The following is a 22,236-nucleotide window of genomic DNA, read 5'->3' as shown; positions in this document are numbered from 1 at the left end:
AGCTCCAAAGCCATTTTCCACAGCCAGTAAGGAGCCGGGAAGGCGATGCTCTGAGTGACACCAGTCTGCTGTTGGAAGGAGGCCTGAAAAGCTGAAAGTCGTCGTTGCCAGCTCTTAATGTGGACTTCCCTGCTCTGATGAGTTATGGCTCAGCTTAGCTTTAATGAGACTGCACAAAGCTGGTGGAGATCAGCATCTGGTGAAGGATGGCCTCGAGACCGGCCAGGCAAGGCTGCGTGGTTCCCTTCTCACAGCTCCCTGTGTCACGCTTTCCTTGCTGTCTTGTGTGCTGCTCTGAAAGGCAGCCAGGCTGGGTACAGAGCAGAGAGAGCTCATCACGGTGTGGGATGGTTGCACAGTAAGTGCTGTTCAGTTGGGTCTTTGCAACCTCCTGCTGCTGCTTTGTGCTGCTGTGCCTCGGTTTCCCCGGTCTGCAGAGCTGTGCAGGCTAGCTCTTCTCTCCCCTGGGGCTCCTGCCTTGCATGGGCTGCTGGGCAGCTTGGAGTAATCCAGGGAAGAAGCAGGTCTGAGACATCCCAGAAGCTCCTGTCGACACTGCCTTTTGCAATTACACCTGGGAGACAAGTGCAGAGGCTCTCACTGGCTTTGCTAATAGGCTGCTTGCTGAACTCGGCCTTTTCAAATGAGCATTTAGAGCCCATGAAGTGGGAGGTTACCTGTGCTCTGGAATAAGGGAAAACCCAGCTTAAGTCAGAGCCCTGGCCCAGCAGTGAAGAGCTGTGCTCCAGTTTAAAGGCCAGCTCATGCGACCAGAAGAACGGTTGAAAAAGCTTTTCCACAGCATGGCTAATATATAATTTTCCAGCCCCATCCCCGGAGTTAGCGTGGCCGCAGAGGCGGTGTCCGGTCTTACGCCGTCCCCTCGCCACATGAATCACCGAATTGCGGCATCCGCTGCCGGGAGCCTGGGTGAGTCCGTCTGCACCGGGGCTTCGCCGGGAACAGATGGCTCCGGAGAGTGCTGACTTCAGCGCTTTGGCTGAGCACAAGCATCGGCCCCTGTGTGTACCCTCCCCTCGCCGCTTGCTCTCCTGGGCACATCTTCTCGTACCTTGTGCGCTCTTCTCTCCGGATCCATACCCAGCCCCGGGCAGGCATGGCGAACAGGTTGGGGTTGGGGTACCAGCCTCTGGGGTCACTGGAGTGGGTTACCAGCCCCACTGCACCTAGGGAACAGCTTCCCCCGTGGCACATCATCACCCCTTCTCCGAAAGGACCCCAAGCACATCCTTGGCTCCAGACCCACCAGAGGCTCATGGTTTCCACTCCCAGCCTGAGAAACCTAACCTTCCCAGGGCCCCGCACTCCCCGAAGTCTTGCCCGCAGTCGGAGGGCTGTGCTGGGGAAGGCAGCGGTGCTGCGGGGGCCCCGCAGCGGCTGCAGGGCAGCTGTGTGGGGCTGAAGGTTTTTTCCCCCTGCTTGGGGTGAATTACTTTGGAAATTGGGGCTGCATGAGCCCATTTCCCAAGGTCAGGAGGGGAGCAGAGGTGAAGGAGATGTAAACTCCCAGCAGCTGCTTCGAGGAGCTATTTAGGGATACGACAGCGGCAAATAAAGTTGTTGGAGGGCGAGGGCTGGTTACGCCCCAGAAAGAAGCGATATCCTCCTTTCCTGGGAAATTTCCATTTCCAACCCGCTGGCTTTGGCTGCCTCATCCCCAACCTCTGGGGCAGCCCTGCAGACACACACCACCCCAGGAGGAGGAATTATCCCTGCAGGGATGAAACCATCCCTGTTTATTTTAGCTCCCTTAATTACTGTGAGGGTAGGATGCAGTGGCAGCGGAGCAGAGCTGAGCCGGATCTATGCCATGCATGCACCGTGCACAGCACCATCCCCGTGGCCTCTCTTCCACCTTTCTCCTCGCTCTGCTTTCTGCCTCGATTGCTTTTGTGACTGCTGGGATCCAAGATACCGGCCAGCTCTGTGTGGTTATTTAAGCACCTGAATCCCCTCATGGGATGGAGCAGACAGGGGAGGGGGGGATGGTGCCTGGGGGTGACCTGGGAGCCAAAGGCAGCACAGGGGGAAGGTGATCTGCACCCACATTTGCTTCTTAAGTGAGACCTAGAGGGCCAGGGGAAGGTGGGTGCCCAGGAGTAGGAGTGGCTGGGCTCAGACCTTCTTAATTTTTGGCCAAACTTCTGGGGAACGGGGGTTGGCAGCCGACAGGCAGGACCGGGATGGGTGCAGGACCGGGATGGGTGCAGGTCCGGGGTTAAATCTCCAGTGTCACAAGTGTCACCTGCAAGACTCAGCTCTGGCAGAGGGACCTGTGGGCATGATGCTGCGTTCGCCCTGTCCCACGTCGGATGCTGTTAGCGGGATGCAGGCACCTGTGGGAACAGCCCAAGCGGGCTGTGTCACCCAGCTGCCACCCTGCCCTTCCAGGGATGGCTCCGGCTTTGTGCTGGCAGTGCACAGACCTGCGTCCTCTCCTTCCCAAAGTCCTGGTTTAGGATGCATTCAGGTTAAAAACCTTTGGCTAAGTTTCTCCTACAAATAGGAGGCTGACGGTAGGGGCTTGCCTTGCAGAACTGGAAATATTAAAGGGACTGGCTCGAGCTGTGCGATGCTGCCATGGCTGTGGGTGCGCCTTGGGGGTGGATGCTGTGGGTAGGGGCTTGGGTGTGGGTTTATGCTGGGAACTGATGGATTCCCATTGACTCTGCAGGACTGGGGGCGGGGGGGCAGAACAGATGCGGCTGGGGTAGGATGCACTGTATGGGGCTTTATCCCAGCTTGGCATGTGAGATGCCAGTGGGGTTGTGATGGGATGCAAGGAGCCTGCATGGAGCCCAAGGCACTTCTCCAACACCAATGCTGGCCTGGGTGCGTTAGTAGCACAAAGCTGGACTAACATCTGCCTCCCAACCCAGTCCTCCCACATCCCCCTCACTCCCCCAGCCCAGCTGCTGGCAGGCTCTTCCCTGCAGGAGGTGGCTGCACACCAGGAGCTGTCGGAGTGTGGTGCCTTGCATTTATCAACCTGCTTTCAGAGTCTCCTGCAAGAAAAGATGCTGGGGAAAGGTAATGGGGTGATGGAGAAGCTGGCTGAGCTCCCTCTTGTTGGGACTGTGCAGTGGGTGAGGGACACGAGGGTCCCGCGCTGGGGTACCACCCCAGCGGTGTGAAGGAGGAGGATGAAGGAGGCGGGAAGGCAGCTTCGTGCCTGAGTTATCCTCACACAGCCCAGAAAGCTGAACAAAGAAGGCACAGCATCCCCGGAGAGGGCGGCACCGAGGGACTAGGGAAGTCAGAGGTTTCCAATGAGGAGGAAAAGTCCAGCTGCGCCCCTGGGGTTGTGGGCTTCATCTCAGGGTGCCATTGGTACTTCTGTTTCAACCCAGACCTTTGTAGCCATCAGGGCACTTTTTTTTTAATGTAAAAAGGACTTTTGTTGTTTAAATGCACAAATAAGGTATTTTGATGATTGCAGAACAGCTCCCATAATCTGCCTCCTGGCATGGTGGCCCAGACCCAGCAGCGGGCTGGATTTGGGGAATCGCTGCATTTTCCCCCAGAAAGATGTTGTGGGTTTTGTTTTTTAAGACACTGAAGGATTTTGCCAGGAAAACTGAAAACCTGGAGGAGAGCTCTCAGCACAGCCACTCACTCTGCAGCCTGAACTGTGAGCTGCTGGCCAGGGCTTTAGTTGGGTTTGACTCCCAAGGGAGAGGAGACATGGCTGGGAGTGGGGGTGGCATGTGTGTCACCACCGATCCTTGCCCTCTGCTGCTTGTCCCCACTGCAGACACTCTCCAGCTGTGCCCAGCTGAGCGCCAGACCTGGGTTTGTCTGTCTGTCCCACGTGTGGGGTTTGGGCTGTGATGGGGGTTAAATGTCCCATGGGATGGAGATGCTGGAGGGTCACGGGTGCAATGAGGGAGCCAGGTATTGCCCTGGGGGGGGTGTTGCTGTTGCCCCCCCCTTGTCCCACCTGGATGCCGGCAGCTCTGCTGGGAAACATTTTCCCCATGAAGCATTACCAGGGCTGAAATAGAGACCCTCCAAGGGATCCAGCCTGGGGAGCAGCCGGTCCCAGGAGGAGTAAATGAGGCCCCTGAGCTGCCCAGGGGCGGGGGGGGTACTAACAGCACAGAAGTGGCACAGGGTTTCTGTGCCAGCCCCAAGGCACCAGGTTCCTGGAAAGCTGGTCCCCCAAGCCTGGTCACACCCAACCATGAAGGCAACAGAAGGGGTTAAATGCAGCCCCTGCTGCTGTCAATGTTAAACCCCAAAGCCACCCTTTTGTTGCCCTGGGAAAAGGGTTTGAGGCAGCGAGGACCTGTTGCTAACCCTTAAGTCTCTCCTTGGGCAAGAGAGAGGCAGTGCTGCCAGAATCAGGCAGTGGTGGGCAGCTGGGGCTGCCTGAGGCTGGGGGAGCAGGATGCGGCCAGCAGGTAACAGACAGAGGGGTGCAAGGTCCCACGTCCCCCATCGCCCCGAGCCCCCACACCGCAGCAGCCTCGGAGATTTGGCTTGAGCTCTCCTGTAGAGACAGCGGGTGCTGCTTTTACAGGGATTAAAATGAAGCCCCCAATGCATTTTTTTTCCCTTTTCTCCATTTTTTGGCATCTCTTGCAACCCCGAGGTGCCCTGAGGGCATCTGCAGCACCCAGGCAGCGGGTGGCCAGGCTGCCTTGGGGACGGGGGACAGTGTGGGGAGGTCCTGCATCAGGCTGCTCATGGCTAACCACAAGCAGCAGGTTTTTAGGCAGGCTGAAACCTCTCTGGAAACAGCCTTTCCAGGCCCCAGCAGCCACAGGGATGCTGTTGCAGGTGTCTGGAGTGCCAGGTTGGGTGGCAGCCACCCGACAGCCCTAAATGACTTGCTTTTGGGTGGCCGTGTCCCCGAGTCAGGCATCTGCACCTGAGGAAGGCAGGAGGGCAGCGCCTGTGCCCAGGCGCTGCTGGTACCCCGCACCGGCAGAGACGGGCAGATGCTCTTGTGGGGGTGATGCCCAGCGTTTTGATGGCTCTGAGCCGGGGCACGGGGATGTTCTGGAGCAGTTGCCCCTCATGGCAGAGCCTGAATTGGGCTCTAGCCCCTGCCAGGCCCTGCTGGGAGCCATGGTCCCTCTGCCCGCAGCCCGGCTGCTGCAGAGCACAGGCTGGTTTTGGGGCAGACTGGGCACCCAGCTGGGGGCAAGGAGACCCCAGCAGGGCCCCTGTCCATCTTCCCCCTTCCTTTGCTGGATCTGCCCCCCTCTCTCCCCCCAGTCTGGCTTGCTCTAAACCAGTGCTGCGGGATCAGCTGATGCTTTAATACTGGCCCTGGCGACAGCTGGAGGATGCTGCTGCCTGCGGGGGCTTTGCTCTGTGTCACCCCCCCTCCCTGTGACCGATGGGGACCCTGGGGCTGCCCTGAGCCGGCTGGGGGGCACCAGGGGTGGGCAGCTGGCCAGTCCCCACCAGTTCAGTTAGCAAAGGGCTAGAAAATATTTTTTTGGGGGGGGGATGAGTCCAACCGCAGCCATTTGCACCCCTCCAGCTCTTCCTGGGGCTGGGGCGGCAGGCAGTGCCCGGGAAGCCGGGGGGGGGGGGGCGTGAGGGGCTCTGCCATTTTGCGGTGGGTTTTCCCTCCTGGGAAAGGAGGAGGGGGACGAAGGAGATGGGGGTCTTGCCCCCCTGCCCTCCCCAGCGCTGGGGCCGGCCCAGGGTGCAAGGGGAGGCGGGCAGGTTTCGGCAGGGGAGGGCTGCCCGCCTTCACCCCCCCCCCCCCTCCCCGCCACCTCCCCGGGGCTGGCGGCCAGCCCCGAAGTTGCGGCGAGGCGGGAGGACACACGTCCTGTCCTTCCACCGCCCCCGTGCCTCCCCCCGCCCCCCCTCCCGGTGCATCCATCCCCGCAGCCCTCCCCAACACCGCCGGCTCCTCCCGACCGTCCCGCCCGGGCAGCCCCTCCGGTCCCGGTACCGGGGAAGAGGAAGGAGGGAAGGGAAGGCGGGGGGGGGGGGAGATGGCTGCCGGGGCCCGGCGGCCACCGAGACACCTGCTGCCACCGGGTCCCCCCCCCTCCCCGTGCACACCCGCTCCGCTCCCGCTCCCTCCTTCCTCCGCTCCCGTCCCTGCCTCCAGCCGCCGCTGCAGAGCCGCCGCCGCCGCCTCCAAGGACGAGCCGGGACCGACGGCGGTCGCTGGACCCCCCCCCCGCCCCAGCCCCGCCAACCTCGATCCTGCCCCCGGGGGCTGAGGCGGAGGAGGAAAGGGCTGGGAAAAAACGAGCCCCCGGTGGGACGCGCAGCCCCGCCGGAGCCGCGGGGCATGTAGGCACCGAGCAGCGGCGGTCCCGTAAGTACCGGGCGGGTTGGGGGGCAGCCGGACCCTTCGACGGGCTCTGCCGCCGCCCCGGCACCGCCGCCAGTAACTTTTAGGGGGGGGGGAGCTTGGGGGGGGGGGGGTGCCCCGGCCATTTCCCTCTGCCCCAGCATCCCCATCCCCGAGAGCTCCCGCTCCCCGTCCCAGGCAGGGGATGGGAATGAGCCTTAATTCTGGGCGCTGTGCTGGGGGCTTTTTTTTTGGGGGGGGGGGGGGGCAGGAAAAGGAGAGGAGACCTCGCTGGGTGCCACCAGCCCCGTGTCCCCCCCCCCAACACCACCTTGCGTAACCCAGCGGCAGGCAGGACACTTGGCGTTTATTTTTGGTTAATCCATATTCAACCTTTTTAAGCTGCGTTTCGGTGCGTGCGTGTGCGGGGCCATCGCCCCGGCCCGCAGCCCCCGGCCCGCAACTGTTGCTGTCGGAGGCGCGGGCGAGGAAGAGGAGGGTGATGCTGGGTGGTGGCAGATGAAGGTTGAAAGGAGACGGTGCTTGCCGAGGGTTGCCGGTGCTTCTCCCTCCCGAGTCATCCCCCCTGCATGGGAACAGGGATGGTGATGAGTTGGCTTTGGGGAGGTTTTGCTGCTTTCCCTCCTTTTAGGGGTCTTCTTGCTCCACAGGGGTGTCCCCCATCTGGGCAATGACAAGCCCTGGCACAAGCCAGTATCCTCTCTGGTGCCCCCCATCCTCCCAGCAAGGCTCCCACCAGGTTCGGGTTCGTTCTGTCCTTTCCGTCCATCGGCCCCAGTTCGCTCTGACCTCGTGCAGGCTGCGCCTTCCCTGTGGTTTGGGGCTCGGGGGCTTTTTTTGAGGGGTAAGGTTTCTCTTTCTTGAGTGATATTTTGCATTTGGGGATTTTATTTCTCCTTTTCCTGAGGTCAAAATATCTGCGTGAGCTCTCCCCCTCTTGGAGCAGGGGAGGGAGGGATGGAGGGAGGGCAAAAAGGAGGTTTAAAATTAGGAGCAAACTTTCCCTGTTGCATTAAAATGACATTTTGGGGGTGGTGGGATGGAAGGGCTCGATCAGCGCCTTTAGCAGGAGGTTTCTGCGAGTGCTTGGTGTATCAGGTGAAGCCATGCCTAGGAAAGGGGTTAACCTGCTCAAAACCACCCCAAAGCAACAAAAAACAAGTGCCAAAGCCACTGAGCAGCTCTGTGGGTGTCCTCTGGTCCCCGGGGAGGCTACTGGGAGGTGGCATTGCCCTACCGGGGCTCCCGGCTGAGGCCACATTCCTCCTACTCCAGCCCGGCCACCAGCCCTTTGCCCGGCTGGAAAACCTCCCTTTTGGGAAGGCCTTTTCCTGAAGGAGCAATTCCGCAGTGCTTGCTACAAAAGGTTGAAAAATGTGGATTTTTTTTTTAAAGTCCAGGGGGGCTTTGCTGTGTTGTGCTGAGCCCAAGAGCAGCCCCGGCTCTGGCAGTAGCACAGGGGTGGGCTTGGTTCCTCTTCTGCTTCCACCACTTTCTTGCATTTGCCTTCCCCACCCTCATCCCCCCAAACCCCCACATTTTCCTGCACCCCTCTAGCTCGCTCCTGGAAAAAAATGGGCTAGAAGCGCATGGAGTCAGCTGGGCTGGAGGAGCTGGCTGCTCTTTGCATCCCAAATCCGGCCATTTTGGAGCAGCCCTGGCTCCGACCCACGCATGGAGCCCCTGCCAGCCGTGGGCTCGCTGGCCCTAAACCCCTCCATCCTCCTCCGCAGCCGCCAAGGGCTGCGGCGAGTGGCTCGGCTCCAGCCGGTGGCACCAGATTCCTGGGAAAGATGGAAATTCATTCCCCTCGTTGTCTCAGCAATGGCTGAACGACGTGATGTGCCCATGCCCACCTCTTCTCTGCCGTTGCCATCGTGCTCCGGCTGCAAGGGACGGGGATGCTTTCCACCTGCATCTTGGTCCAGTGGGAAACCAGTTTGCTTAAACCTGCACCCAGTTGCAGCCAGGAGCGGAGCAACCCCTTTGGCGGCAGTGCTTCTCATCACGGGAGGGTTTTGCTGGCCCCTGCTTGGATTACTTGGTGCTAGAAGAGGGTCCCAAGCATGGGGAAGAGCTGGGTTGAGGAAGAGGAGGATAAGGGCCTGGGATGGGTAAGACGCCAGGGCTGGCACGAGCAAACCCGATCAGTCACCACGAGGGCCCAGAGTATATTTAAACGTCCTTGAGGAGGGCTCAGCCGGGCAGAGCTGCTGGGAGAGCGGCTGTTTGTTTTGGGTGGCGTGTTGCTCCCCTTCCTCTCTGCTCGGGTAGCTGATGCCGGATTCCTGGTGAATTATTTATCACGGGACTAAAAATACTCGGGAATTCGCAGTGAGGAGCAGGCGGCGCGGGCCACCCCGCCGCTGGGCTGGCCGTGCCGGAGCGTGGGACGCTGCCAGCATGGCATGACTCACCCGCCGCCCTCTCCGGCCAAGGGGCCCTGGCTGTGGCCATCGGTGTGGCGTTGTGGCTCCTGTGGCTCAGCCGGCTGCAATGCGGGGTGGTGGTGGGGATGCAGCTGGGCAAGGTGAACCCTCTTGGGTGACGGTGGGTCCTGGGGGTGGATGATTCCCTGCCGAAACCCGTCTGGCTGAGAGAGATGCTGCCTGGTGAGCATTGGTACCCGGCCAGGTGCCCGAGCTCTCCTGGTATCCATGGGGTGCAGGAGGGGGATGTCGGGCTCGTGTCCCCTGTTTCTGTGGAGGGGACAGCCCTGGTGCTCAAATCTGCACCGAGCAGCTCTTGCAGGGTGCCCAGCCGGGCAGTCATTGCATTTATTTCCTGCATTTTCAGTCCAACATGCCAGCAGCGCTTTCGCAGTGTGCCGAGGGGTTGTCCCTCACTGCGGCACGGAGGGGCTTTCGGGTGTGGGTCCCCAGGGCAGCCCAGACCCCAAAACCATCCAGGACTTGTCGAGGGGCTCCTACGGCTGTGCCGAGGATGCATTAAGCAACAGCAGCTTTTAATTGCAAGTGACGTTTCCGAGCACCAGCTGGCATCTTGCTGCATGGAGCGACACCGGCGTGTGGCTGGTGCCACCGCGGAGGGCTGCTTGTCCCCCTCCCCGCTGCCCAGTGTGGCACCGGGGCGATGGCCCGGGGGGCAATGGGGCTTGGAGAGGCTCAGACGCCCCTGGCCGTAGGTCTCGCCATGGGGTGTTTTTTGCTGGTGGGCTCCAAGGAAGGGGTGAGCTCCAGCACAGGGGTCCATCGCCATGGGTAGGGACATGTGCCCCCCCCCCAGGGACTGTCACCCCGCCACGCCTGCACACTGGGCACCCACAGTCAGTGGGGAATCAGGGACCTGGCAGGGGGAATGTGCCCAAATACCCGCCCCCAAAACCTGGCTTTGGGGTGCAGCCGGCAGAGATGCAGTGTGGTGGGTGTCCCAGCCAGGCGGGCAATGCCAGGGGGGGATACGCACTGGGGGGTAAAGGCAAGAAGTGGGGGGGGAAAGCTGAAGGATGGTGTCTAGGGGGGACACTTGGAGATAAGGGGCCAGGTGAGTGCTTTGGTTGGGATTTGGGAAGCAGCAGCGAGGGGACTGGGGCAGGGCGATGGGCAGGGGGACAGGCAGGAGACCAGCTGCTCCGGTGACTGTGTGGTTTGCAAAATCCCAACACGGGGCTTGCAGAGCTGAACCCTCCCTCAAGGGCAAAGCCTTTAAATATTGAAGGTGGCTGTTAGCTGTGGAGAGAGGTGCCAGGGAGCTGCCAGCTCCTCCTGTCACCTCTTACTGCTGTCCCCATCCCTGGCCAAAGCACCGTAGCACTGATGGCTTTTGGAGACGGGATAGGGGTGGGAGGGCAATGGGACCGGGAGGGGGACGGTGGTGGTGGGATGGGGACGGGGTGGTGCTGGGAAGGGGGACCGGCTGGGAAGGATTAGTGATCGGTGGGACTTGGGACAAGGGACATGGCACTGGGTTATACGGTGGGTGGTGGGTACAACCCTGTGGTTGTCCCTCCACCACATCCAGCCTCCAAAGGACGAGGGTCCCCCTCTCTCTCTGGGGTCAACCCACCCTGGTGCTGCCCCGGGGCAGTGGGGAGGGCTGGGGCGAGTGGGGCCGGGGGTCCTGGCGGGCAGCTGGATGCGAGGGGCTGTGTCCCATCCTGGCAGGGACGCGGTGGTGGACATGGGCAGAGCGCCGGCGCACGCTCTGCTACTGTCGATGGTGCTGGGCTGCTCGGCTGCCTTCACGGACCTCCTGCTGCCAGGCCCCGAGGAGCCAGTGGTCAACGTGGCCGTGGTGTTTGGGGGCACATCCTACCCCCTGCACATCCGCTCCCGCCTGAGTCCCCAGAGCTTCCTGGACATGCCCCTGGAGATCCATCCCATCACCGTCATCGTCAACAACACCAACCCCAGCACCCTCCTCACCCAGATCTGCGACATCCTCGCCAGCCACAAGATCCACGGCATCGTCTTCGAGGACAACGTCGGCACGGAGGCCGTAGCCCAGATCCTTGACTTCATCTCCTCCCAGACTCAGGTCCCTGTCATCAGCATCAGCGGGGGGTCTGCCGTGGTCCTGACCCCGAAGGTGAGGCATTCGCTGGGGGTTATTTCCGGGGGTGGTGGGAGAAATGAGAGATTATTAGAGAGAGGTAGTGTTGTGGTTTAACCCCAGCCAGCAACTAAACACCACGCAGCCGCTCACTCACTCCCCCCCACCCAGTGGGATGGGGGAGAAAATCGGGAAAAGAAGCAAAACCCATGGGTTGAGATAAGAACGGTTTCATAGAACAGAAAAGAAGAAACTAATAATGATAATGATAACACTAATAAAATGACAACAGTAATAATGAAAGGATTGGAATGTACAGATGATGTGCAGTGCAATTGCTCACCACCCGCCAACTGACACCCAGCCAGTCCCCCGAGCAGCGATTCCCCGCCCCCACCTCCCAGTTCCTATACTAGATGGGACGTCCCATGGTATGGAATACACCGTTGGCCACTTTGGGTCAGCTGCCCTGGCTGTGTCCTGTGCCAACTTCTTGTGCCCCTCCAGCTTTCTCGCTGGCTGGGCATGAGAAGCTGAAAAATCCTTGACTTTAGTCTAAACACTACCGAGCAACAACTGAAAACATCAGTGTTATCAACATTCTTCTTCACATACTGAACTCAAAACATAGCACTGTACCAGCTACTAGAAAGACAGTTAACTCTATCCCAGCTGAAACCAGGACAGGTAGATACGGGATGTGAAATGCTGGAGGGCAGAGGAGCTGCTGGGCTGCAGCACAGGGGCTTGCGAGCAGGAATAGGCAGTGGCTGCGGCAGCACGGCCAACTGGGACGGTGGGACATGGAGGGGACTTTAAGGAGGGGTCCTGTTGATGGGACATGGGAAAGGACTTCATTGCCCTGTGGAGGGACCTCCCCTGGTGTCCTGTTTGCCATCCCCTCCAGGCTCTGCCCACCATGGGGTTGGGGTCGTGACGCCGGGGCTGCCAGGGCAGTGGCAGGGTCGGCATGTCCCCATCCTTCTCCTTCCCTGCCCCGCTGGGGCCTGATCCAGCCCTGAAATGCCCAGGCAGGCAGCTTGGAGAAGCCTCTCTCGGCTGTGGCAGCAATCTCAGGTGCACCATGGGCCGAAACAGGATTTTGGGCTTCTCTGCTCCTCGCTGGCGTCAGACACTGTCACTGTCACCGTCACCTGCCTGCCGAGAAACGCTGGCGGCAGGGCGAGCTGGAGCTGGGCTGGAGGGTGCTGGGCGGGCGGCGATGGGCTGCAGGGATGCTCCCGTCCCTCCTGGGGAGGAGATTTGGGTTATCTCCTCCTGGCTGCTCGTCTCACTCTGCCCAGCCTGGGGACCAGAGGGGTCCCGGCACTGGCTCCTTCCCACTGCAGCAGCCCCCGGGCTGGAGACCCTGCCGCTCCTTGGGGCGCTGGTTTCATGCTCTGCTTTCCCAGAGGTTTTGGAACCTAAACCCCCTGGATGGTACCTTGGCAGCCCTGCCTGCACTGACTGGTGCTCCCGGACCACCCTGAGCTACTGCTCACTGTGGGTGGGTGGCAGTGGGTTCAGTGGGCTCAGGTGGGTGCAATGGACTCAGGTTGGTGCAGAGGGCTCAGGTGGAGCCCCAAGCGACTAAAAAATAGCCATGGCTTTGCTGTGGTCTCAGTGTTTTTCTGCAGCTTTCTCCAGGGGTTGGGTATTTTGGGGGCAGTGGAGGGATCTGCCTGAAGGCTCGACCTCCTCCTCCCACGGGTCTGAGGTCCCCAGCAGCTCCCGCTCCCAGGCTGGAACTCCCTGGGGCTCCCCCTCCAGCCGGACCTCCAGCCTCGCTGGAAAAACTACTTCTCTGGAGGTGGAGGGGGGGTCTGGGTGGCAAAACCCTGCTGCCTGTCCGCGACCTTCTGTAAATGCCATTCGCTGAATCATTTAAGACAGAATCAGATCAATTAAGGTTTGCTAATGAGAGGCCAGATGGCCGGGGAGGTGGGGTGGGAGGGAAGGAGCCTTGTGGGCTCCGGCAGCAGGTAGTGTTGGAGCCGGGATGGGATTTACGCTCCTGGCAGAGCCCTTGCCCCCCTCCCTCTCCTAGTTTAAGGAGAAATTGTTGGTGTCCTTTGGAGGGTGGATGAATTTTTGGTCAACAAGCTGAGAAATGGAGGAGAGGCTGCAGGGCTTGACCCTTTGTGTGGGATGAGGTTCCTTGGAGACCACTAGTAGATCAGTCCAATTTTGGGTGCCTCCAGCCCATGGACCATGCAAGTTCATGGCTCTCTTGAATCCTTCATGATGCAAAGTCAAGGTGGCTTGCATGGGTGCAAGAGACCTGGACCATGGTACCGGAGCAGGCCCTGATCCCTTTTGCTCCCGCAGGAGCCCGGATCGGCTTTCCTACAGTTGGGTGTCTCCATCGAGCAGCAAATCCAGGTGATCTTCAAGGTGTTGGAGGAATACGACTGGGGCTCCTTCGCTGTCATCACCAGCTTCTACCCGGGCTACAACATCTTCCTGGACGTCATCCGCTCCTTCACGGATGCCAGCTACTTTGGCTGGGAGCTGCAGGAGGTGATCACCTTCGAGATGAGCCAGGAGCAGAGCAGCTCCAGGACGCAGCGGCTCCTGCGACAGATCGATGCCCAGGTCCTCATCGTCTACTGCTCACGAGAGGAGGCCGAGTACCTCTTTGCCATGGCAGAGCAAGCTGGCCTCGTGGGGCCAGGCTATGTCTGGATCGTGCCCAGCCTGACGGTGGGCAACATGGAGGTGCCACCCGCCTCCTTCCCTGTCGGCCTCATCAGTGTGGTGACGGAGAGCTGGAAGCTGAGCCTGCGGCAGAAGGTGCGGGATGGGGTGGCCATCATTGCCATGGGGGCGGCCAGCTTCTTCCGGGCCCACGGCTACCTCCCAGAGGTAGGACGGGACTGCCGGGCCCCCCCCGGGGCCATCACCGCCAACACCAGCTTCTACCGGTGAGGCTCGGGGACCACTGGGATGGGTGTAAAATGGGGGGGAATGGGGAAATGGAGAGCGAAGGGGTAGGGGAGGAGGAGGATGGAGCTGGCAGGCAGGGGGAATGATGCTCACTGTGGGCTGCAGCTGGCGGTCGATGCCTCTTGGCTGGTTTTCTACTGGAGCATCTCCCCAGAGCAGCCCTTGCTTTTTCCTGTGCTTCTCTGCAACCCAGGGTCTCGGGGGGGTTCAAAGCTCTGCTTTGCAGTGCAGACATGGCACCTCAGGGCTGCTGTGGCAGTCTGTGCAACCCGAACCCTGCAGTGCTCCATCCTCAGTGCCTCCTTGCTGGCAGGGCTTTCTCCATCTCCCCGCTGCCCCTTGCATAGGGGCTAAACCTGGTCCCCAGTTCTCAGCCCCACGTCTCTCTGTGGGACCCATGGCAGCCCAGCTGGGGCCAGAGGAGGAGGAGGAGGAGGGCTGTACGGGGCTGGGCTGCACAGCCAGGGGCTTACAGGCACTGTGTCCCACCAGACACCTCCTCAACGTGACGTGGGAGCACAAGGACTTCTCCTTCAATGAAGGTGGCTACCTGATCAGACCCACCATGGTGGTGATCTCGCTCAACCAGCACCGGCTCTGGGAGATGGTAGGACCCTCGGATCCCCCCGGGATGGGCACACTGGTGGGGTGGCCGGGCAGGGTGAGCCTGGGACCATGCACAGGCTGGGGTCCCACCCTGGGGCAGGCTGTCCCATGCAAAACCCATGGCTGATACCAAAAGGCCAATGGTGGGGCTTCACAGCAATTCCCAGCACCAAAGCTCTGCCAAGAACTGGGTATTTTTCCCCCTGCAATTTTGTTGAAAAGTCCCAAAAGAGGCAAAAATGCAGCTGCCCACCTCTGGAGAAGAGCAGCCAAACACCTAGACCTGAAACAAGCTGTGCAGAGGGGCGTTTTTTCTGGTTTAAAAGTATTTTGGGTGAAGTTTGGCCAGGTTTGTGCTCACCCAAGCCTGGTGCTTGGGGCCCAGGAAGCAACACCTTGCCCTGTGGTTAGTGGGTGTGTGGGGAAAGGGATGCTGAGGTGGGACTCACCATGGCTGAGCTCCAGCCTGACGATGGTCCAGAAGAAATGAGCCCCAAAGGCGTGGGGAGGATGGACATGGGACCCCGTGTGACCCACAGAGCCCCTCGCCGGGGTGACGGTGGGCTCTCCCTCGGGGGCAGGTGGGCAAGTGGGACAAAGGCATCATCCACATGAAGTACCCGGTATGGCCCCGCTACGGCTCCTTCCTGCAGCCTGTGGCTGATAACCGCCACCTGACAGTGGCCACACTGGAGGAGAGACCCTTCGTCATCGTGGAGAACACGGACCCCAGCACCGGGGTCTGCGTGCGCAACACCGTGCCCTGCCGCAAACAAACCAACTCCTCCCAGAGGTGAGCAGCGAGGATGGAGCTCAGCAATTTTGGCCACCGCTCACTGGGCATGTGATGTCCAGGGAGCATCAGGGTGCTCGGAGCATCTTTGGTTGGTCCAACCCATTTTTCCCGGTGTGGTTTCAGTGGCGACGGCCTCGTGGATCCCTACACCAAACTGTGCTGCAAGGGCTTCTGCATCGACATCCTAAAGAAGCTGGCCAAGGCGGTGAAGTTCTCCTACGACCTCTACCTAGTGACCAACGGCAAACACGGCAAGATCGTCCGCGGGGTCTGGAACGGCATGATTGGTGAGGTAGGGGTGGGCATGGCTCGGACCCCACCTTCAGCCCTCTCTGGGGAGCACTGCTCACTCGGGGCATGTCCTGACCTGGGGCTTTCCTGCCGGAGATGGGGTCAGGGTGTCTGCGGTGGGACTCTGGGCAGGGGACAGAGGAGGAGGAGAACGGGGAAGGAGTCAGCTGAACATTTACGACCCCACAGCTGGTTGTGTTTGTGTCACTGGTCATTTATTTATGGTAATATTTAAAAAAAAAAAAGACAAAAGTTAAGGTTGGAAATGCCAGAGATGAGGAAATGCCTGGGGAAGGTGGTCTGGGTCCCTCTGTCTGTCCATCTGCCCATCCTGAGACCATCTGCCCCTTCCCCAGGTGTACTACAAGCGTGCAGACATGGCCATCGGCTCCCTCACCATCAACGAGGAGCGCTCCGAAATCGTGGACTTCTCCGTGCCCTTCGTGGAGACGGGCATCAGCGTCATGGTGGCCAGGAGCAACGGCACCGTCTCCCCCTCTGCCTTCCTGGGTGAGCCGTGTGTCCCACCGTCTGTCTGTCTGTCTGTGGATTCATCCCATGCTTCCGACAAATGCAAATTAGAAATATTGTCCGGTTTTAATAACTTTTAAGAAAAAAAAAGCCTAAGTCATAAGGGAAGGAGATTGTGCTGCCAGCTTTGGAGCTTCCTCCTCCCCTCACCTGAATAATCCTTTTATTATGGAGAAGGAGGCTGGGAGGTTTCCTCCTCTTCATTACTTGTGTGGAGGAGGGAGGATGGGGACGTGGCGGGAGACAAGGTGGGGATTTGCCAGCTCTGAGCTCTGCTCTGGGGACCCCTCCTCTGCCACCGTCACCAGAGCCCGTGGTTAAGCCAGGTGCAGGGAACTGCCGGTGCTAAAAGTTTTATTTAATGAGTTTTTGAAAAAACAAAGCTGCAGCCTAGGAAGGGGAGGAGACTGGCCAAGGTCATCACGAAATTCAGCCTGAGCGCTCAGGCAGGGCTCTCGGCTCTCGGCAAGGGCACAGCATCAGCGGCCCAGCTCGGCTGGAGCCAGGCTCCCACGCGGGGAGGGTGTGAGTGGGTGTGGGTGCCAGGGATGCTGTGGGGTGTGGGACACTGCCAGCCTGGGCACATCTTCTCCCTCCTGTCCCCCCCATACCATGGGGCCCACCCTGCCCCCCGCAAAGCCGGGGTCACCTTCACCGGCCCTGGGGACAGACGGAGCATCCCACCCCGGTTCGGCAGTGCCAGGGTCCGCGGTCCCCGTGCCTCCCACGCTAATGAGCCGCATCCCCATCAGGGGAGGCCTCTCCTCCCTGACAGCGAAGGACGCGCTGACAAATGGACCTCGGCGGCCGCCTGGTGAGGGCTCAGCTGCATCCCCACTGCTCCCGCCGCCCCATCCCGGCTCATCCCGGGAAGGCAGGGGCTCGTTGCCCACCCCCAGCTCCCGGGGGGCTCTCCCAGGGGCTGAGTGGGGTCAGAGCCATCACAGGGGACAATCTGTGATCCTGTGGAAAACCCTCCTGCCGATGACCCTGGAGATGGGCAGCACCTCATTAGCATCTCCCTGTTGATGAAAGCCTGACTTTGTTTAAGCAGGGAAGCATGGCTGCATCCCCCCATCTCACAGCATCCCCATTCCCTCCTGATTCCCCGTGGATCTGCTTGGATGCAGTGCTGCCAGCCCCCATCTCCTCTCCGAGGAGAGGCAATATTCAGAAGGATGAGACCCTTCCACTGGGGAGGGCTCCTGGGGGTCCCCAAGGGGCCGTGGGGTGTCCCGGGGGACTGACGGAGTCCCGCTTGCCTTGCAGAGCCTTACAGCCCGGCCGTGTGGGTCATGATGTTCGTGATGTGTCTCACCGTGGTGGCCGTCACCGTCTTCGTGTTCGAGTATTTCAGCCCCGTTGGTTACAACCAGAACCTCACCAGCGGCAAGAGTGAGTTGGGGCAGGCGGGAGCTGGGGGGGGACACACATCCCTGGCCAGGTTGACAGCTGTCCCCTCTGTCCCCTGTCCCCACAGGGCCGGGAGGTCCCTCCTTCACCATCGGCAAGTCGGTGTGGCTGCTGTGGGCTCTGGTCTTCAATAACTCGGTGCCCATTGAGAACCCCAAGGGCACCACCAGCAAGATCATGGTGCTCATCTGGGCCTTCTTCGCCGTCATCTTCCTCGCCAGCTACACCGCCAACCTGGCTGCCTTCATGATCCAGGAGCAGTACATCGACACCGTGTCGGGGCTGAGTGACAGGAAGGTGGGGCTGATGATTGGGCTGGGATCCCTAAAAAGTAATAATGTTTTTGGGGTGGGGAGAACTTGGGGGGCTGCACGTCACTGCTGGCCGACTGGGCATAGGTGGCTGGATGGAGGGCTGGCTGTGGGGAGGGGGGACACATGCTGGGGACACAGCAGGGGACGTGGCAGGGACATGGACGCCATGTGATGCCACTCCCTGGGGCTCCCCATTGCAGTTTCAGAAGCCACAGGAGCAGTACCCCCCTTTCCGCTTCGGCACCGTCCCCAATGGCAGCACCGAGAGGAACATCCGCAGCAACTACCCCGACATGCACACCCACATGGTGAAGTACAACCAGCGCTCCGTGGAGGATGCTCTCACCAGCCTCAAAATGGGGTACGGCTCCCAGAGCTGGCATACAGCTCCTCCAAATGGGATACAGGACCCTGAAATGAACTAGGGCTCCATGGGATGGGGTACAGTGCCTCTCAGATGGGGGAGAGTTTCCTCAGCTGGGGTCCAGCCCCCCCACAAGTGAGATATGGGCTCCCCAGGCTGGGTACAGCTCTCCCAGGTGGGCTATGGCACTGTACAGCTTCCCGGCATGAGGTATGCCCCCCCCCCCAAACAGGGTACAACCCCCTGCAGATGGGGTACAGCTCCATACAGCACCCCCCAAAAGGGATGCCACCCCCCCCAGATGGGGTATGGCTCCCCCAAATGGGATACAGCCCCCCCAGGTTGGGTACTTCTCCTCCAAGTGGGGTTATAGCTCTCCAAGATGGGGCAGAGACCCCCCAAAGAGGACACAACCCCCTCCAGATGGGCTACAGTTATCCAAAAGGGGCAGAGCTTCCCCAAAACAGGTAAAGCTCCCCCAAAAAGGGCTGCCAGCCCCCCCCCTCACCCTCCCTCCCGTCGGTGGGGCAGGAAGCTGGATGCTTTCATCTACGATGCGGCGGTGCTCAACTACATGGCGGGCAAGGACGAGGGCTGCAAGCTGGTGACCATCGGCAGTGGGAAGGTGTTCGCCACCACAGGCTACGGCATCGCCCTGCAGAAGGACTCGCGTTGGAAGCGGGCCATCGACCTGGCCCTGCTCCAGTTCCTGGGAGACGGTGGGTGCCCGAGTGTCCTGGTTTCGGCTGGGATAGAATTAATTTTCTTTCTAGTAGCTGGTATAGTGTTATGTCTTGGATTCAGTATGAGAAGAATGTTGATAACACTAATGTTTTCAGCTGTTGCTAAGCTTCTTGTTAGCCCTGTCCCCATCCTCACTCCACCCCTGCCCTGTAAATTAACCCAGGGACCAGGATTTTGGTTCCCAGATGCTGTGCAGCCTCCACAGCTCCTTGCAGGATGTCACCGAGGGGCTTCTCCACCAGTTCCTTTCAGGGGATGTTAAATACAGCAGTATCTCTCCAGCTGGGTGTTGGGGAGGGTCATTCCTTCTGGGGTCCCTCCTCTTCCTGCAGGCTTTAAAATCCCGGAGATGGCCATGAACAAAATCTGAGGGTCAGGAGGAGAAGCCTAGGAAGGGGACAGTGAGCATGGCTGGCTGGCACATGGGTGGGGGACAGAGACAGAAGAGGGCTCTGGAGAAGGACAAGTGACTAGTGGGATGCTCAGGCCAAAGGCAACAGCAAGGACTAGGTGATAACAGCTCCAGGGGCTTGGGGGTGGCTTTCCCCTCCTCCAGCCACAGTGGGGTGGGGACGAGCAGGGGCTGTGCTTGGGGAGATGATGCCACGGGGGGGGGCATTTTCACCCCTGTCCACCACTGTGTGTGTCTGGCCCCAGGCGAGACCCAGAAGCTGGAGACGGTTTGGCTGTCAGGGATCTGCCAGAATGAGAAGAACGAGGTGATGAGCAGCAAGCTGGACATCGACAACATGGCTGGGGTTTTCTACATGCTGCTGGTGGCCATGGGGCTGAGCCTGCTGGTCTTCGCCTGGGAGCACCTCGTCTACTGGAAGCTGCGTCACTCCGTCCCCAAGTCCCACAAGCTTGACTTTCTCCTGGCCATCAGCAGGGTGAGTGATGCTGCCGGGGGCTCTCGAGGGGCCCGAATGTCCTCCCACGGTGTCACGGGGATGGGCAAGGCTTGGTGGGCATCGTCCCTTTGACCCGCACGGGAGGGACTGGAGATGTTTGTGCTGATGGGAGCTCTTGGCTGGGGAGAAAAGCCAGGTTTTGGGGAAAGGGCTCAGCCCTGGGAATGACCCCACATCTGTATTAACATCCCTGGGGAAAGGGGTGACGGAGGATGGTGTCACCCACCCTGGCAGTGCTGGGGATGCTGGGGAGGGGACATCGGTGCCGTCGAGACATCTCAGCCTCAGCAGCGTCATCTGGGCTCGGCAGGGTGGGTTCATGGGTGCAGGACCCCACTGACTTTGCTGATGGTGGGGGCCCCCCCTCTTTTCTCCGCAGGGCATCTACAGCTGCTTCAGTGGGGTGCAGACGCTGGCGAGCCCCGGGCGGGCACCCACGCCCGACGTCACCGCCAGCTCAGCCCAGGCCAACGTACTGAAGATGCTGCAGGCGGCCAAGGAGATGGTGTCGACAGCCAGCGTGGGCGGCTCGCTGGAGCAGGCCACCCGCACCATCGAGGACTGGAGCAGCCGCAGCGATCGCCTCCAGACCAACTTCTCCCTGAGGACACCCCAGCTCGTGGTGCAGAACAGCACCGGTGCCCACCGGGCCCCCTCCTCCATCCCGGCCCCCGCCGAGAGACTGGGGAGAGCCTACGCTCCCAAGGGTGCTCCCCTGGGGCTGCCGCTGCCCCAGTCCATCCCCGTGGACTCCCGGCTGCCCAGGGAGGAGAAGTGGAGAGGGGCCAACGAGCACGTCCCCCGCCTCCTCCACCCCCTGAAATTTCAGGGTGGCTGTGTGGGGGATGAAGCCCTCCCGGGTTTCCCCCACCTCCTGGTGAAGACCTCCCCGGGGGGGGATTTTGGGGAGCAGGTGCTGGTGGGGAACCACATTGGGGCTCCCCTCCCACCCCCCACATCCCCCAGGGACCTCCCGCCGCCGGACATCTACAGGGAGCACAAGCGGCCGGCGGGGCGGGGGGACCGGCTGCAAACCCCCCCCCCTGCTCCAGGTGGATGGGGGACACGGGGGCTCGGGGACACTGCCCCGGCTGCTCTCGGCAGCGGAGAAGAGGCGGGAGGCGGTCAGCCCCTTCCCGCCTCCATCCTGCCCTCGCGGAGCCTTCCCAAAAGCCACCAGGACTTGCAGAGCCAGGGGGGAGCCTGCCCGGCCGGAGGTTGCGGTGATGGAGCGGGAGAAGCTGAGCTGGCGGGCGAGCTCGGTCAGGGCACCCGGGGAGCGGGGCGAGAAGCGACGTCCCGGGGGGCTGCGACGCTGCGGTCCTGCCCGCCTGCCCGCCCGCACCGACGTACCCGACCTCTTCCCCGAAGCCGAGGCCGGCTATGGCTGCGGACCCCGCTGCCCCCAAGCCACCGGCCGGCTGGCACCACGCTCGCCCGTGGCCAGGCTGCCATCCTACCGGGAGGCTTGCCGGCAAAACCCCCGTGCCACCGCCACCGTGCCGGCGTGCACGCTGTATGCCTGCATGAACTCGTATGCCAACCTGCCCCTCTACATGGGGCACCTCTCGCGGGGGTCCCCGCTGCCCCATGAGCACCCCGGGGTGCCGGCGGGCTGCGGCCGGGGGGCCGGGCGCTGGGACAGCGGCTGCAGAGACTGCGGGAGGCGCGGGGAGCCCTCCTTGCTACGGCCGGTGGGGACGGAGAGGAGGGACCCACTGGTGGCCCGCGGGGTGACGAGTCCTTGTGCCGGCGGGTCCTGGCGGCGGGTCTCCAGCCTGGAGTCGGAGGTGTGACGGGGGGGGCCGGGGGGTGTCCGCACCCCTCTGCCTGCCCTTTGCCCAGGTGTCCCTGCGGGCCAGCCAGCGGCTCCCGGCCGGGCTCCAGCCTCCCAGGGTCCTGCACCGCCGGCAGCGGGATGCTCCAAGTGGCTCGGCAGGTCCCGTGCGCTTTGGGGGGGTCAGAGGAGCGTGGTGGGGGCTGGCACGCCCTGGCTTGGGGTGTCCCCACAGGCAGGGCTGGCATCGGGGTTGCCAAACTCATTGCCACCGTGCTGTCATCACGTTTTGGTTTCATTCAAGGGACTCGAAATGCCACGTCCAGGTCATTAAAGAGACATTTTCAACCAGCCACGGGGATGCTTGTGGTCCTGTGCACCCCCCCCCCCCCGCTCCCATCCCTTTACTGCTGAGCCCCGCCACAGGCTCGTCCCACCCGTGGCAGCCATGCAAAGGAAAATGGCAATTCATTAAACTGCGCTGAGGGATAATTACCTAGGAGCCATCAGCCTGTGCGGAGGCTGAGCACTGAAGCCGGAGTTACTGCACCCTGCTCGGGTTTTGGGGTGCTGGGCACAGATGGCTGGGAGCTTGGGTCACCGAAGGATTCCCCCACGGCTGCAAACCAGCAGCCCGGCAGGGAGCTGCAGCACGGCACGGCAGCCCTGGGAAGCTGTGCTGTGGGGGAATGAGAAAGGGAAAAAATTCCTCCCACCTTCC

The 22,236-nt window shown here is 61.2% G+C and overlaps 1 protein-coding gene across 1 annotated transcript; it reads left to right on the top strand.

Moving 5' to 3' along the window:
- Positions 1–10,434: 10,434 nt before the first annotated feature.
- Positions 10,435–21,862, top strand: GRIN2C (glutamate ionotropic receptor NMDA type subunit 2C). Its single transcript, XM_052808822.1, is given in 13 exon segments — positions 10,435–10,858; positions 13,151–13,746; positions 14,261–14,375; positions 14,956–15,167; positions 15,294–15,462; positions 15,818–15,971; positions 17,262–17,387; positions 17,473–17,702; positions 17,920–18,080; positions 18,615–18,802; positions 19,485–19,717; positions 20,118–20,774; positions 20,776–21,862. Coding segments are annotated over 13 exon segments (4,008 nt in total). The 5' UTR covers positions 10,435–10,450; the 3' UTR covers positions 21,535–21,862.
- The last annotated feature ends 374 nt before the right edge of the window (positions 21,863–22,236 follow it).

Source organism: Harpia harpyja, chromosome 14 (assembly GCF_026419915.1).
Source record: "Harpia harpyja isolate bHarHar1 chromosome 14, bHarHar1 primary haplotype, whole genome shotgun sequence".
Classification (NCBI taxonomy): domain Eukaryota; kingdom Metazoa; phylum Chordata; class Aves; order Accipitriformes; family Accipitridae; genus Harpia; species Harpia harpyja.
This window is presented reverse-complemented; position numbering and strand designations above follow the sequence as displayed.